We start from the raw sequence: 12,659 nt of genomic DNA, 5'->3' as shown, positions 1-12,659 counted from the left end.
AAATCCGCCTTAAGATTACCATCTATTACATCCTTTTAGGAAGAAATTTAATTTTTTAAATGGATTCTATTAGAAAATGTATGGGTTTTCTTTTGACTCTTCTTTAGAAGCCCTTTAGCTATTCGATGTTAAGGACCTTCAGTTCTTCTGTAAAAGGATACAAAGTTATCTTTGTATGGGGACTATCCCAAATAGTGGAACAAAACGGAACAAACGTACTTAAAGTACCAATATTTTCCAATTTTATCATCAGCTTTCCATGCTAGTAGAAGTCAATTTTAATTTTTTTATTAAGTTTTTAATGCCATTTTCAATGACTATATTAATATAATCGACAAAATCTCTTAAGTTTATGAACGGTCGCAGACTGTTGCAAAAGTCTGAACAGAGAACATATCAAGGTGTATATCGATGCAATAACCTTTAAAATATCCAAATGACACTAGGTTCTGGAACTCAATTTTTTTTGGAAAAAAAACTTATTTATTTGTTTTAAATACGAAATTTGTTGATGATTATCTTAATATTATTAATTATTTTTAGCTTCATTATAATCACCAATTTCATCTATTTATTTGACAGTTATTTTATGTTAATATTTTTATACCCTACACACCTATGTTGTCAGGGTATTACAGCTTTGTGCAGCCCCAACAGTTTGTAACGCCGCGAAATATTGGTCCTAGACCCACCTTCAAGTATACCGATCGTCATATCTCCACTAGCTGAGTCGATCTAGGCATGTCTGTCCGTCCGTCTGTCCATTATAATTTGTAAACACGATAGGGACCGCAGTTATGGACCAATCTTCACGAAATTTTGCATGTAGGATGGGTTCTGGCCAATGATGACCCCTATTGTTTTTGGTAAAGATAGTTTAATATTTAGGGGATGAAATGGACCAAATACTTAATTTTTGTCCGTTTTTCTGGTTGCTCCAGAGGCCGCAATTATGGCCCGAACATTTCGCATAGAGAACAGGATCGGCCTTAAGAATAAGCATGCCTATTTTGAAAAAGATTGGTCAATGTTTAGGTGGTCAAATGGACCCCGACTTTTGTGTGAAAAATTACAAAATTTGTATTCTATGGCGTATATATTTGCCCCTGAAGAGGAGTGGTTGACCGTTAAAATTGATATCAATTATATGGTCTTATGTACCCAGATGTAGGATTTACACTTAAATATTTACAGGTGCTTACGTATATAGGTATTATTTTGTAACCCATTACCACACTAGAGGGTGAAAATATAGCGCTGATCGCTTTGAAAATGTCTACGAGGATCCAGGTATGGTCAAGGATAACGCAAGATACAAATTTTGGGATGAAGTGGACCGAAAACTTATTTTTTCGATTCGATATATACAATTATAAGCCGAATATCACAACACAACTCACGGCTAAAGGAATCTGAACGAGTAATTAGAAGGGCTGTACTGAATATTGGGAATATTCGGAAAATATGTCAGTGTAAGAAAAAAGTCGCATAGTGGTGGGAATGTATCTCTCGGGCTTTCCTTTTCATAGCAACTCCGATCATGTAGCTCATCTCGAAAGAGAAATTAATAAAAACATGTACATGAATGATCTTCGCCCTAAAAAGGCATAAAAACAAAACTCAGAAAAAAGTATTGTCGACCTCTAATCGGCCAAGAGGGTGCAAATATCACGAAATATTGCCCAGGCTCAGAATAAACATCGGCAGAATGTGCCGTGGTAGTTGTGTAGGGTATCGTATGGTCGTCCCCGTCCGACTTTACTGCTCCGCTCACTGGTTCAAATATAAATTATATTCAAAAAAATATGAAATTTTGACTTTGACTTCATGCCATTTGTAAGTCGTGACCCATAATAATATAAAATTTTACCGGCGTAAAACTCAAACTTTTTTCTCTCTATATGACATGGACTTTTTGCAAAAAAAAAAAAAAAAAAAAATGGGGTTCATGGCCCATAGTGCAAACTTCTTTACTATTACTATTTTATGTTTTTTCGCTGTATGTAATAACATTTCGCACATATCGTGGCTATCAAGATGGCAGAATTGAAAGTTACCGGGGGAATATTTAATATTTTTTTAGGGCCCAGATGGAATTCAGCTTACTATAATTTTTCTGGAAGTTGTGTCTCTTGGTCTCAGTTAAAAAAAATATATATATTTTAAATAAAAATATCAAACTTACGTAAAATAAATAAAAAACATAAATAAAACATCAACAAATGTTTGTATTTTTTGGTTTAGTTTGGTTTTTAATGTTGTTTTTGTTGTTGTTGTTTGGTTTCTTGTTTTTATTATTAAGGGCTACAACAATTTTTTGTTTTTAAATTTATTTGATGATTTTCATTTAATTTTTGCTTTTCGTTACATTATCATCAAAAAAAATTGTATTTGTTATTTTTATTATTATTAGTTTTCTTTTTTTATATATTTAATAACTAACGTTTTCTAAATTAAATATTAGCGTTGGTTTTGTATTTTTTGAAAATGTTTAATGGGGTTTTGTTTTCTTATAAGATTTTTGTTTTGTATGATTTATAACAATATATAATAATAATATAATAATAATGTGGAGTTTTCATTTGTATTTGTTTCTAAATGGTTTTTGTTGTTGTTTTTTTTGTTTTGTTTTTTATTTTTCATATAAAGGTACATCATTTTTAGTTCAACATTTGGTTTTGTTTTTAGTTTTGTTCAACTTTCTATTTTAGTTTTAGGGTTTTTTGTTGCTTTTTTTGCTATAACACGTCCGTCCCAAACTCTACTTTACAATATATATTTGTTTGGTATGTTTGTATGTGTATGTGTTTATGTAGATTTTTTTTGTTATTTATAGTTTGGATAATGCTAAAAAGTTTTATTTTTAGTTTAGTTAGTTGATGAGGAGGAGGAGGATTGTTGTCGGCATTATTTTGTTTTGTCTGCTTCCCTTTTGGTTTCCTTTGGCAGAAAAAAAGGAGCTTCCGCTACCAGCAACACTTCTTCTTTTTTTTGAATATTTGAAATGTGCTGGCCGTTCGGCTTTCTTTAGCTTTTTGAATATATAATTTCTTTCTTTTTGTATATATATATGTATGTAACTGCATGTAAGTATGTATGTGTGTGTATTGTATATAATATATGTTACTAGTGTTGTTATTATTATTGTTTTTATTGTTGTTGTTGTGTATAATAGGTAGGTATATCTTACTTCATTCTTCTTCTTCATCATCAGTATTACGATAATTTTTAGCATTAGTTTTAAGTTTTAGTAAGGTAGGGAGGGAGGGAGGTGTGGATGGAGCGGCGAATGGGGGTACTGTTGGCGGTTTATTTCAGTTTATTTTTTCTTCTTCTTCTTCATATTGCATAACACTTTCCATAGACAGAGACTGCTGTTGTTGTGGTTGATTTATTCTTCTTGTTCTTCTCCATAACTGACTGACATAATGATGATGTCTACACCAGTAGGGCGAAAGACAAGAGTTGTTCGGACGACTTTGTTGTGTTGGTGTGATGAGAGGTTTATTTTCTATTCAGCTTGGGCACAAGGACTTTCTTTCTTACTTTTTTTGTTCAAAAGGACCACAAGGTTGATGGAAAAAAGGCTTCTTTGTTGTTTTTTTGTTTTTCATATATACTTATTTTGTGGAAGGATTACTTGTTAAGATTTTGTTTTGTTGTTGTTGTGGGTTTTTTTTCGTTTGGGTTGCTATTATTTTTATACAGCCTCTGGTCTGATAATTGTAGTCTATGACGTGGTCGTTTGTGCTTGCGGTGTAAAATAGTGTATGCCATTTGTGGCCATATCGTATTCTGTAATATATGCGGGAATTTCTAATTGATCTTTAGTTATTGCGGAATACAGATGTTCAACGCCTGGCAAGGAGTGTACTTTGGCTTTAATGGCTGGTGCCATGAATGTTGTAAACCACCAGGTCATCATCTGCGGGTAGAAGAACAAGATTAGTCATTTTAAAATCTTGTGAAGGGTATTTTGTAAGCTTACCTTTGTCCAGAATGTTGGATGTACAATATAGAAGGCTTTCAGATTCTTTTTGTATCTGGAAAAAATATAACAAAATAAAAATAAAATTAATAAATCGAAGAATAAAATGCAACTGAAGAAGTTAATTCAGCAAACTTTTCTATGGAAAACCTTAAGTCAGCAAACTTGTTCATTGAAAAAGTCAATGCTGAGAATTTTTCTACGCAAAAAAATGAATGTCAGATACATTTTTTTCTAGAGAAATGGTTAATTCAAGTAAATTTTTGTTTAGAATATATTATACCAGCAAGATTTTTTAAGAAAAAAAATCAAAACAGACTCTTTATCTATAAAACAATTTATTCAGCCAACTTTTACTATAGACAAATCCAATTCAGCCAACCATTTCTACAGAAGACATGAACTCAGCTAGGGAAAAATTAATTCAGCCAACAATTTTTATACCCTACACAACTATGTTGTCGGGGTATTATAGCTTCGTGCAGCCCCAAAAGTTTGTAACGCCGCGAAATATTGGTCCTAGACCCACCTTTAAGTATACGGATCATCATATCTCGACTAGCTGAGTCGATCTAGACATGTGTGTCCGTCCGTCCGTCTGTCCATTATAATTTGTAAACACGATACAGGCCATAGTTATGGACTAATCTTCACGAAATTTTGCATGTAGGATGGGTTCTGGCCAATGAAGACCCCTATTGTTTTTGGGAAATATCGGTTAATAGTTAGGGGTCACTGGTCACTCCAGAGGTCGCAATTATGGCCCAAACACCGCGAATTTTTGCATGAAGAAGGGGATCGGGCCAAAGAATAAGTATGTCTGCTTTGATAAAGATCGGTCAATATTTAGCGGGTCAAATGGACCCTAACTTTTGTGTGAAAAATTACAAAATTTGTATTCTATAGCGTATATATTTATCACTGAAGGACATAGACCCCAGAAATTGATAGTATATCCTAGAAGAGTGGTTGACCTTTAAATTGATACCATTTATATTGTCGTAGGTACTCGGATACGGGAGTTACACTTAAATATTTACAGGTGCTTACGTATTCATATATTATTTAGTAACCTATTACCACACTGGAGGGCGGAATATAGCGCTGTTCGCTTTGAAATGTTCCATGAGGTTCTAGTTATGGTCCAGGACAACGCCGAAAATGTTAGGTGATGATCAGATAATAATTGTTCGGATGAAGTGGACCGAAAACTTATTTATTTGTACTTTTCGAGTCGAAAGCCGAACATCACAACACAACCCACGGTGAAGGGATATAGAACCACAGAAAGTTAGATTTTCATGGAAGTTGTGTAGGGTATCGTATGGTCGGCCCCGTCCGACTATACTGCTCCGTTTACTGGTTATTTATAAAATTACGTCTGCAGTTTTTATACTCTTCACCACACTGTGACACAGCGAAATAGACCCATGGTCCCTTTTGGAGAATGTGCATAGAATCACTTTCTAAGTCGATTTTTGCATGTCCGTCCGCCTGTCTGTCCATTGTAATTGTAAACAAAGTACAGGTCGCATTTATGATCCGAATTGGATGAAATTTTGCACAGCTCATTTATTAGGCCCTAGGACGAACCTTATTGAAATTAGGATAAATAGGTTCAGATTTAGATATAGCTCCCATATATATTTTCGTCCGATTTTTAGTAAATATTGCACCAAAGTGCCTATATATCTTCCGATTAGCACGAAATTTAGCATAGCTTACTAAATTAAGCCTAGAGTTATGTGTGTTAAGTTGCGTGAAAATCGGTTCAGATTTAGATATAGCTCTCATATATATTTTCGTCCGATTTTTACTAAATATTGCACCAAAGTCCCTATATATCATTCGATTTGCACGAAACTTGGCATGGCGTACTGTATTGAGTTTCGAATGACGTGTGTTAAGTTTCGTAACAATCGGTTCAGATTTGGATATAGCTCCCATACGTATTTTCGTCCGATTCAATGCAAATGGTGCACCAAAGTCCCTATATATGATTCGATTTGCACGAAATTTGTCATAGGGTACTGAATTGAGTGTAGAATGATGTGTGCTGAGTTTCGTAAAAATCGGTTCAGATTTAGATATAGCTCCCATATATAGTTTCGTCCGATTTAAGGTAAATTGTGCACCAAAGTCCCTATATATCTTTAGATTTGCACGAAATTTGGCATAGCGTACTGAATTGAGCCCAAAATAATGTGTGTTTAGTTTCGTGAAAATCGGTTCGGATTTAGATATAACTGGCATATATAGTTTTGTCCGATTTTATATAAATGATGCATTAAAGCCCCTCTATATCTTTAGATTTGCACGAAATTTGGAATAGCGTACTAAATTGAGTCTAGAATGATTTTCTAAGCTATGTAAAAATCGGTTCAGATTTAGATATATTTCTCATTATTATTTTTTCCATCGATTTTATGTAAAGTGTGCACTAAAGACCCAAAGTTTGTACGATTAACACACAATTTTTTTTGAAATCGATTCAAATTTAGATATAGCTCCCATTTGTATTTTCGTTGGATTTTAGGTAGATGTTGCACCGGTTGACACGAACCGTTTCAAGTTGAGACTAGAATGACGTTATAGATTTTTTAATTGGTGCAGATGTAGACACAGCTTCCATATATATTTCAAACGGGTATCTGATTGAGATTATTTTTATGTACATAAAATTGATTTACATAAATGAAAATAAATGAAATTAAATTTATCATATGTTCCAGAAGGTTCACATACTCAAGTTCGTTTAATTTCATGACAATGTTCTTTCGAAAAGGCGGAGTCTGTTAGTAGAATATATCCAAAGTGGTGAAGGGTATCATATAGTCGGCCCCGTCCAAACTTTACTCCAAAATACAACATTTTGCAGATTTCTATAGAAAGAATCATAACATGCTGTTTACTTTTTTCTTAGCAGTTCTTAATTTTTCTTATAGGAAAAAAAAATTCAAAATTCCTACAATTTTTTCCTTAAGAAAATTATTTTCCATATATTAATATTTAATACCCACATGTCGTGGAATTGGTTATTTCATATACTTACTTGTAAGGCAATACACTGTAGACATCACGCAACCAATGTAATGATGGATAATTATTTGTTGTGGTCAATGTGTGGAAGTAAGCGATGACATAGTCTCCTTTAACGATGGGATCCAAGAGTTTTATCAAATATAATAAGGCCTATTGAAAGGAATTTCAATACAAAATTAATAACACTGAAATAAAAAAATGTCCACTTGCCCTCCTTACCTTTTCCAAATCGATATTGTGTGCTGGGAACCATTTGCCACAAAACACTATCACTGGTCTGCCCAAACGATCAACACCGCTCTGATATAAACAACCAATGCCGGATACTTCGCTTAGATCTTCATTTTGAGCACGATGTAAGAGACGTTCATATCTAAAAGAAGGAGAAGATAAAGAAAAACAAATTAATAATTTGTTATACAAATATTTTAATGGAATATTTATAAATATATTAACACGATTTATAATACATTGCTATTAGAATAGAATTTTTAACATTTCACACATTACACCCTCAATAAAATTGAAATGAGAAATTCTTCGCAAACATGAAATTCAAAGAATCGATGTTGTTGTTTATGTGTACGGTTGTTAATTGAATGCAAACATAATTATTCATTGTTTTGTTTTATAAAAATGCTTTGCTGGAAAATTTATTTTATTGGGGGAATATAAATTTCAAAATTTTTGGAATATTTTAATGTGCAATGAAAAAAAGAGTTGTTTTGCAGGAAATTAAAAAATAAACACACCGTCGAATGTTATTAAGAAATTCTCTACATATAAGAAGTGCATGGATACTCGTAGATTGGCATATATCTATAGGTCATCCCTAAGGAATAAAAAATCATTTTTGTACATTTAATTAACTATACAAAAATGTATTTTGACCTTTCTGGGCTACCTATAAATATGCCTTGTGGACTATTCCTTTTCGTACAATGTTCAATTACACTAAATTTGTACTTTTTCGAGATAGACACATGGTTCCTTTTGAGAATATGCATAGAAACACTTTCTAAGTCGATTTATGCATGTTCGTCCGTCTGTTGGTGGTAAATTGTAAACGAAGTACAGCTCCCATTTATAATCCGAATTGAATGAAATTAGGCACAGCTCATTTATTTGTCCAAGGACGAACCCTATTGAAATTGGGAAAAATCGGTTCAGATTCAAATATAGCTCCCATATATGGTGCACCAAAGTCCGCTTTGCACGAAATTCGGCATAACGTACTGAATTAAGCCTAGAATGATATCAGCCAAATTTCGTGAAAATCGTTCCAGATTTAGATATAGCTCCCATATATAGTTTCGTCCGATTTTATATAAATGCTGCACCAAAGTCCCTATATATTTTTCGATTTGCACGAAATTTCGTATAACGTACTTAATTGAGAGTAGAGTGATGTCTGCCAAGTTTCGTGAAACTCGGTCCAGATTTAGATATAGCTCCCATATATAGTTTCGTCCGATTTTAAGTAAATGGTGCACCAAAGTCCCTATATATCTTTCGATTTGGACGAAATTTGCCATATCGTACTGAATTGAGCCTAGAGTGAAGTCTACCAAGTTTCATGAAAATCGATACAGGTTTAGATATAGCTCCCATATATAGTTTCGTACGATTTTATGTAAACGGTGCACCAAAGTCCCTATATATTTCGATTTGCACGAAATTTCGCATAACGTACTGAATTGAGCCTAGAGTGAAGTCTACCAAGTTTCATGAAAATCGATACAGGTTTAGATATAGCTCCCATATATAGTTTCGTCCGATTTTATGTAAACGGTGCACCAAAGTCCCTATATATCTTTCGATTTGCATGAAATTTGTCATAGCGTACTGAATTGAATCTGGAATGATGTGTGCTGAGTTTCGTGAAAATCGTGATCAGATCAATTCGATATCTGTTGATATTACGACAGAGGACAAGCAATATTTTGGGCAGAGTTTTAAAAATTGGGTATATAACCACGCGGTCTATTTTCTATATTTTAAAAATTTTCATCGTATTTCTCAATCAATAATTTAGGTTTCCGATCATAACTGTATTTTCCTACCTATGTTTCTGTAATTTGGTATATCGATTTCTTAGAGGATAAAAATATAATAAATAAATATTTTCAATATAGATACATGTTCAGACAAAGGTCCCCTATAAGGATTCCGATTGATTTTATTCGGACTTTTTATGTTTGGTAAAAGTTTTCCGATCGGACAATCCATTTACAAATGATCATCAATGGATTTGATCTAGGCTTGTTAAAAATATTACAATGTGTAAACTTTAGTCGAAATTAGAAAATTTCTTCAATTTATATGAGATTTAAATTTCTATGAGATTAAAAATTTTGTCTCTTAGACGGAGTGGCTCAATATTACCCATCTTCGAAGTTGATTTAAGTTTAGAAGAAATATTACGATGTGCAAATTTTGGATTAAATCGGTTACTCCCTTCGAGAGTTATCGTGCACACCATTCAGCCAGACAGATAGATAGGACATACGATTGTAAATCGAATAGCCTGAAACGGATTTGGTCCCAAGAAACATGAGGTCAAAAACCAACATTTCGATGAGGCACATTTTTTCCGTAGCAAAGTGTATATACCCTCATTCACCATAAGGCTAAGGATATAAAAAAATAATACGTGACAATTCGTGGTGCTGTAAAAGTCCTTAATGAGATCGTCACATGTGACGAATCATGGATATATGCGTATGATCCCAAAATCGATTGTGTGGGTTTTCGTAGGCGAGACAAATCCAAAGGAGGTACTTGTGGAAAAAGCATTTCGAATCAGATGATCGACTTATTTTTCGGTAAAACTGTGACGTGTGTTCCAAAGACATTTTCTTGTTTCTTCGGGAAAATTAGAAACACGAACAGGGGAAGTTGAATCATTGTGCACCGTATTAATGCAATATCGAATAGCGCTTTTTTGAGCGGTCAAAAATGTGGAATTGATGGGACATCTCCCGCACTAACCTATTTCGGAGATTTGAGAATCGATAAATTGAGTGTTCAATTTAAAGATTCCAACTTTTTTTATGATCTATTAAAAGTGGGAAAAATGTTACGATTCTTGAAAATTTCCTCCTCCCAGGTTACAATGTTCAAAACAAGTGTAAACTATTACGTATAATACAAACAGGCTCCAAATAAATTGCCGTCTACTAGTAATGCTGTCATCATATAATGCGACAAACGTAAATTCTGTAGATTAGAATAAATTATTAAAAAAAAAACAAACAACAACAATAATAATGCCATAAAACAATTGCAAATACGGAACATTTACATATTTAAGTAGTCGCTCGCCTGTAAAAACAGACATCAAGTCGAGCTACTCTATTATTGCTATTTGGATGGAATTCATATGTAAATATGTATGCATGTAAATAGAAAAATAAAAATTGCTGTATGGCGTTTATATTTACATATGAAATAAGCTATAGTATATTGATATGAGAACGTGTGGTTTTTTCCTATCAAACTGGATCAATTACATCCATGATAATCAATAACAAAACAATGTTCCCTTTTTGAGCTATGACCAAGCGGGCTTAGTCATGCATATTCAAGTGTGACAGTTGGAAAGTCAATTTTTTTGAAATAAATTATATATAAAAATATAAAACAAATATTTGAGATGATAAATGAATTTTGTAGTGGAACAGTATTTTTTTTTTGTTTTTTTAATTAATAAGTTTTTTTTTTGTGTGTAATATATGAATCGACTTTATGGTTTGGAGTGTAGTTTAATTTGTTAACATCATCAATGGATAAACAGAATTAATTATTCGGCTCACATTTATTCCAGTTTAATGTGGATATATTTGGATATTTATACTTTGCATTAATGAGATGTTGTTATCAAACATCAATTTAATTGAGATATAACTAGTTGTATCTGCTTAAAATGATATGCGTTTACTGAATAGTGAATTATGGGAATAAAACAGCAATACTTTTTTTATAGAATACTAATATTTGTTTTAATTTTGTGTATAAAGAATATGGGGAAGATTTGCTTTCTGCAGCTGATGTATAATCGGTCCACCATTTATTGACACTGTAAAGTTCTGTAATGGAATAAGTAGAAGGACTAAGTGAATTTAAATATTAAGGGGACCTCCCCCATTCTCGGGGTCAATTTTTTTGGTATAATTCGAATATACACTATAGAATGTTCCTACAAAATTTTAAGTGAAAATCTCAAGAACTTTTGAAGATATAGCCGATTTATTATGTCAGCATTTAAACGCGTTTTTCTCTATACATTTTTTTGCGAATGGCGGGCACGATAACTCAAAAACTAATAACCCAATCGATTCAAAATTGTAACACGTTTCTTTGTGAGTGTATCGTATGAACTAGGATAAAGCCAATCTGTGAAGATCTTCCTTATTTTTAAATTTGTTTTTTGGTAAAAAATCGGCGATTTTCCAAAGATTTTCCACAGCGAAGTCAATAATCCTAGTTCATACCAGAGCCAGACATGTACTCTTTCTAACACCGTTGGAATTTTCGGATTCCGATGTTCCAGTGAGGACTTATCATGCCCGCCATCAAAAATAAGGACTTTTCTTTAATTACAAAAAACAACAACAAAACAATAACAAAAATTTTTTGTAAATTATTTTTCTTCTCTTTTAAAACTTCAATTATATATGTGCAAAGTTACAAATCTTAACAAGCATTGATATACCAGCCCATTGAAAATCTTTAAAAATTAAAGTCGTGAGGAGGGGGGGGGGGGGTTCCCTTAATAGAAATACCAAAAAAGAGCAGTACCCCTAAAACACTTGAGTGCATTAGTGGAACAGTTATTTGGGATATATGTCCAATATGGAACAGAGATTATAGTTTTGAATAGAAGCTATTTCAATTTATTACTATTTTTGAAGTTTACACAAATTTTTCTCCCTGTGGCCTGTACTATACTCAGTACATTCATTAGGCTGGCGAAGTCAATGATGACCTACATCGGTCAACGTTGTGGTACCGGGTATTATGTTTTGGTACATATCGAGATACACACATGGAATCGAGATAGACACATGGTTTCTTCTTTATAAAAAGTACAGTTCGCATTTAGGATCCGAATCTGAGGAAATTTGGCACAGCTCATTTATTTGGCCCAAGGACGAACCCTATTGAAATTGGGAAAAATGATTTCAGATTATAAGGATACAAATTGAACGTTAGCAATACGTTTTTATTTGATACCTGAACTATAAATTTAAAAAAATTAATATGATGCCTCCGAGAATATTCTGAAAATATCTACCCTTAAACTGCACAACATAATTTTGAGTGAGGAAAATTCATTATGAGGATGAAAAACCTTGGCCGACAAATTTGCCATAGGTCATTACCACACTGTGGTACAGGGTATTATGTATTTGTGCCTATGTTTGTAACAGGCAAAAGGAAACGAGATAGACACATGGTTCCTTTTGAGAATATGCATAGAATCACTTTTTAAGTCGATGTATGCATGTCCATCCGTCCATCTGTCTGTCCACGTTAAATTGTAAACAAAGTACAGGTCATATTTATAATCCGAATTGGATGAAATTTGGCACAGGTCACTTATTCGGCCCAAGGACAAACCCTTTTG

The 12,659-nt window shown here is 33.1% G+C and overlaps 1 protein-coding gene across 3 annotated transcripts in view; it reads right to left on the bottom strand.

Moving 5' to 3' along the window:
• Window positions 1–3,672: 3,672 nt before the first annotated feature.
• The window catches only part of LOC133326700 (protein GDAP2 homolog), a 163,004-nt gene continuing 154,017 nt past the window's right edge, over window positions 3,673–12,659 (bottom strand). For 2 of the 3 annotated variants that reach the window (XM_061535318.1, XM_061535319.1), the window contains 4 exons: window positions 7,250–7,403; window positions 7,041–7,180; window positions 3,989–4,043; window positions 3,676–3,925 (listed from right to left, as the gene is read on the bottom strand). In XM_061535318.1, the coding sequence (XP_061391302.1) occupies window positions 3,731–3,925; window positions 3,989–4,043; window positions 7,041–7,180; window positions 7,250–7,403 (544 nt within the window). In that variant the 3' untranslated portion in view covers window positions 3,676–3,730. Of the gene's footprint in view, window positions 3,926–3,988; window positions 4,044–7,040; window positions 7,181–7,249; window positions 7,404–12,659 lie in introns of all 3 variants that reach the window. The other variant, XM_061535317.1, reaches the window with a different exon arrangement.

The sequence above is a fragment of the Musca vetustissima genome, unplaced genomic scaffold, assembly GCF_032173495.1.
Source record: "Musca vetustissima isolate MV318-11 ecotype Yass unplaced genomic scaffold, APGP_CSIRO_Mvet_v1 utg571, whole genome shotgun sequence".
In the NCBI taxonomy this organism is placed as follows: domain Eukaryota; kingdom Metazoa; phylum Arthropoda; class Insecta; order Diptera; family Muscidae; genus Musca; species Musca vetustissima.
Note: the sequence above shows the minus strand (reverse complement) of the source record. Positions and strands in the feature narration are given on the sequence as shown.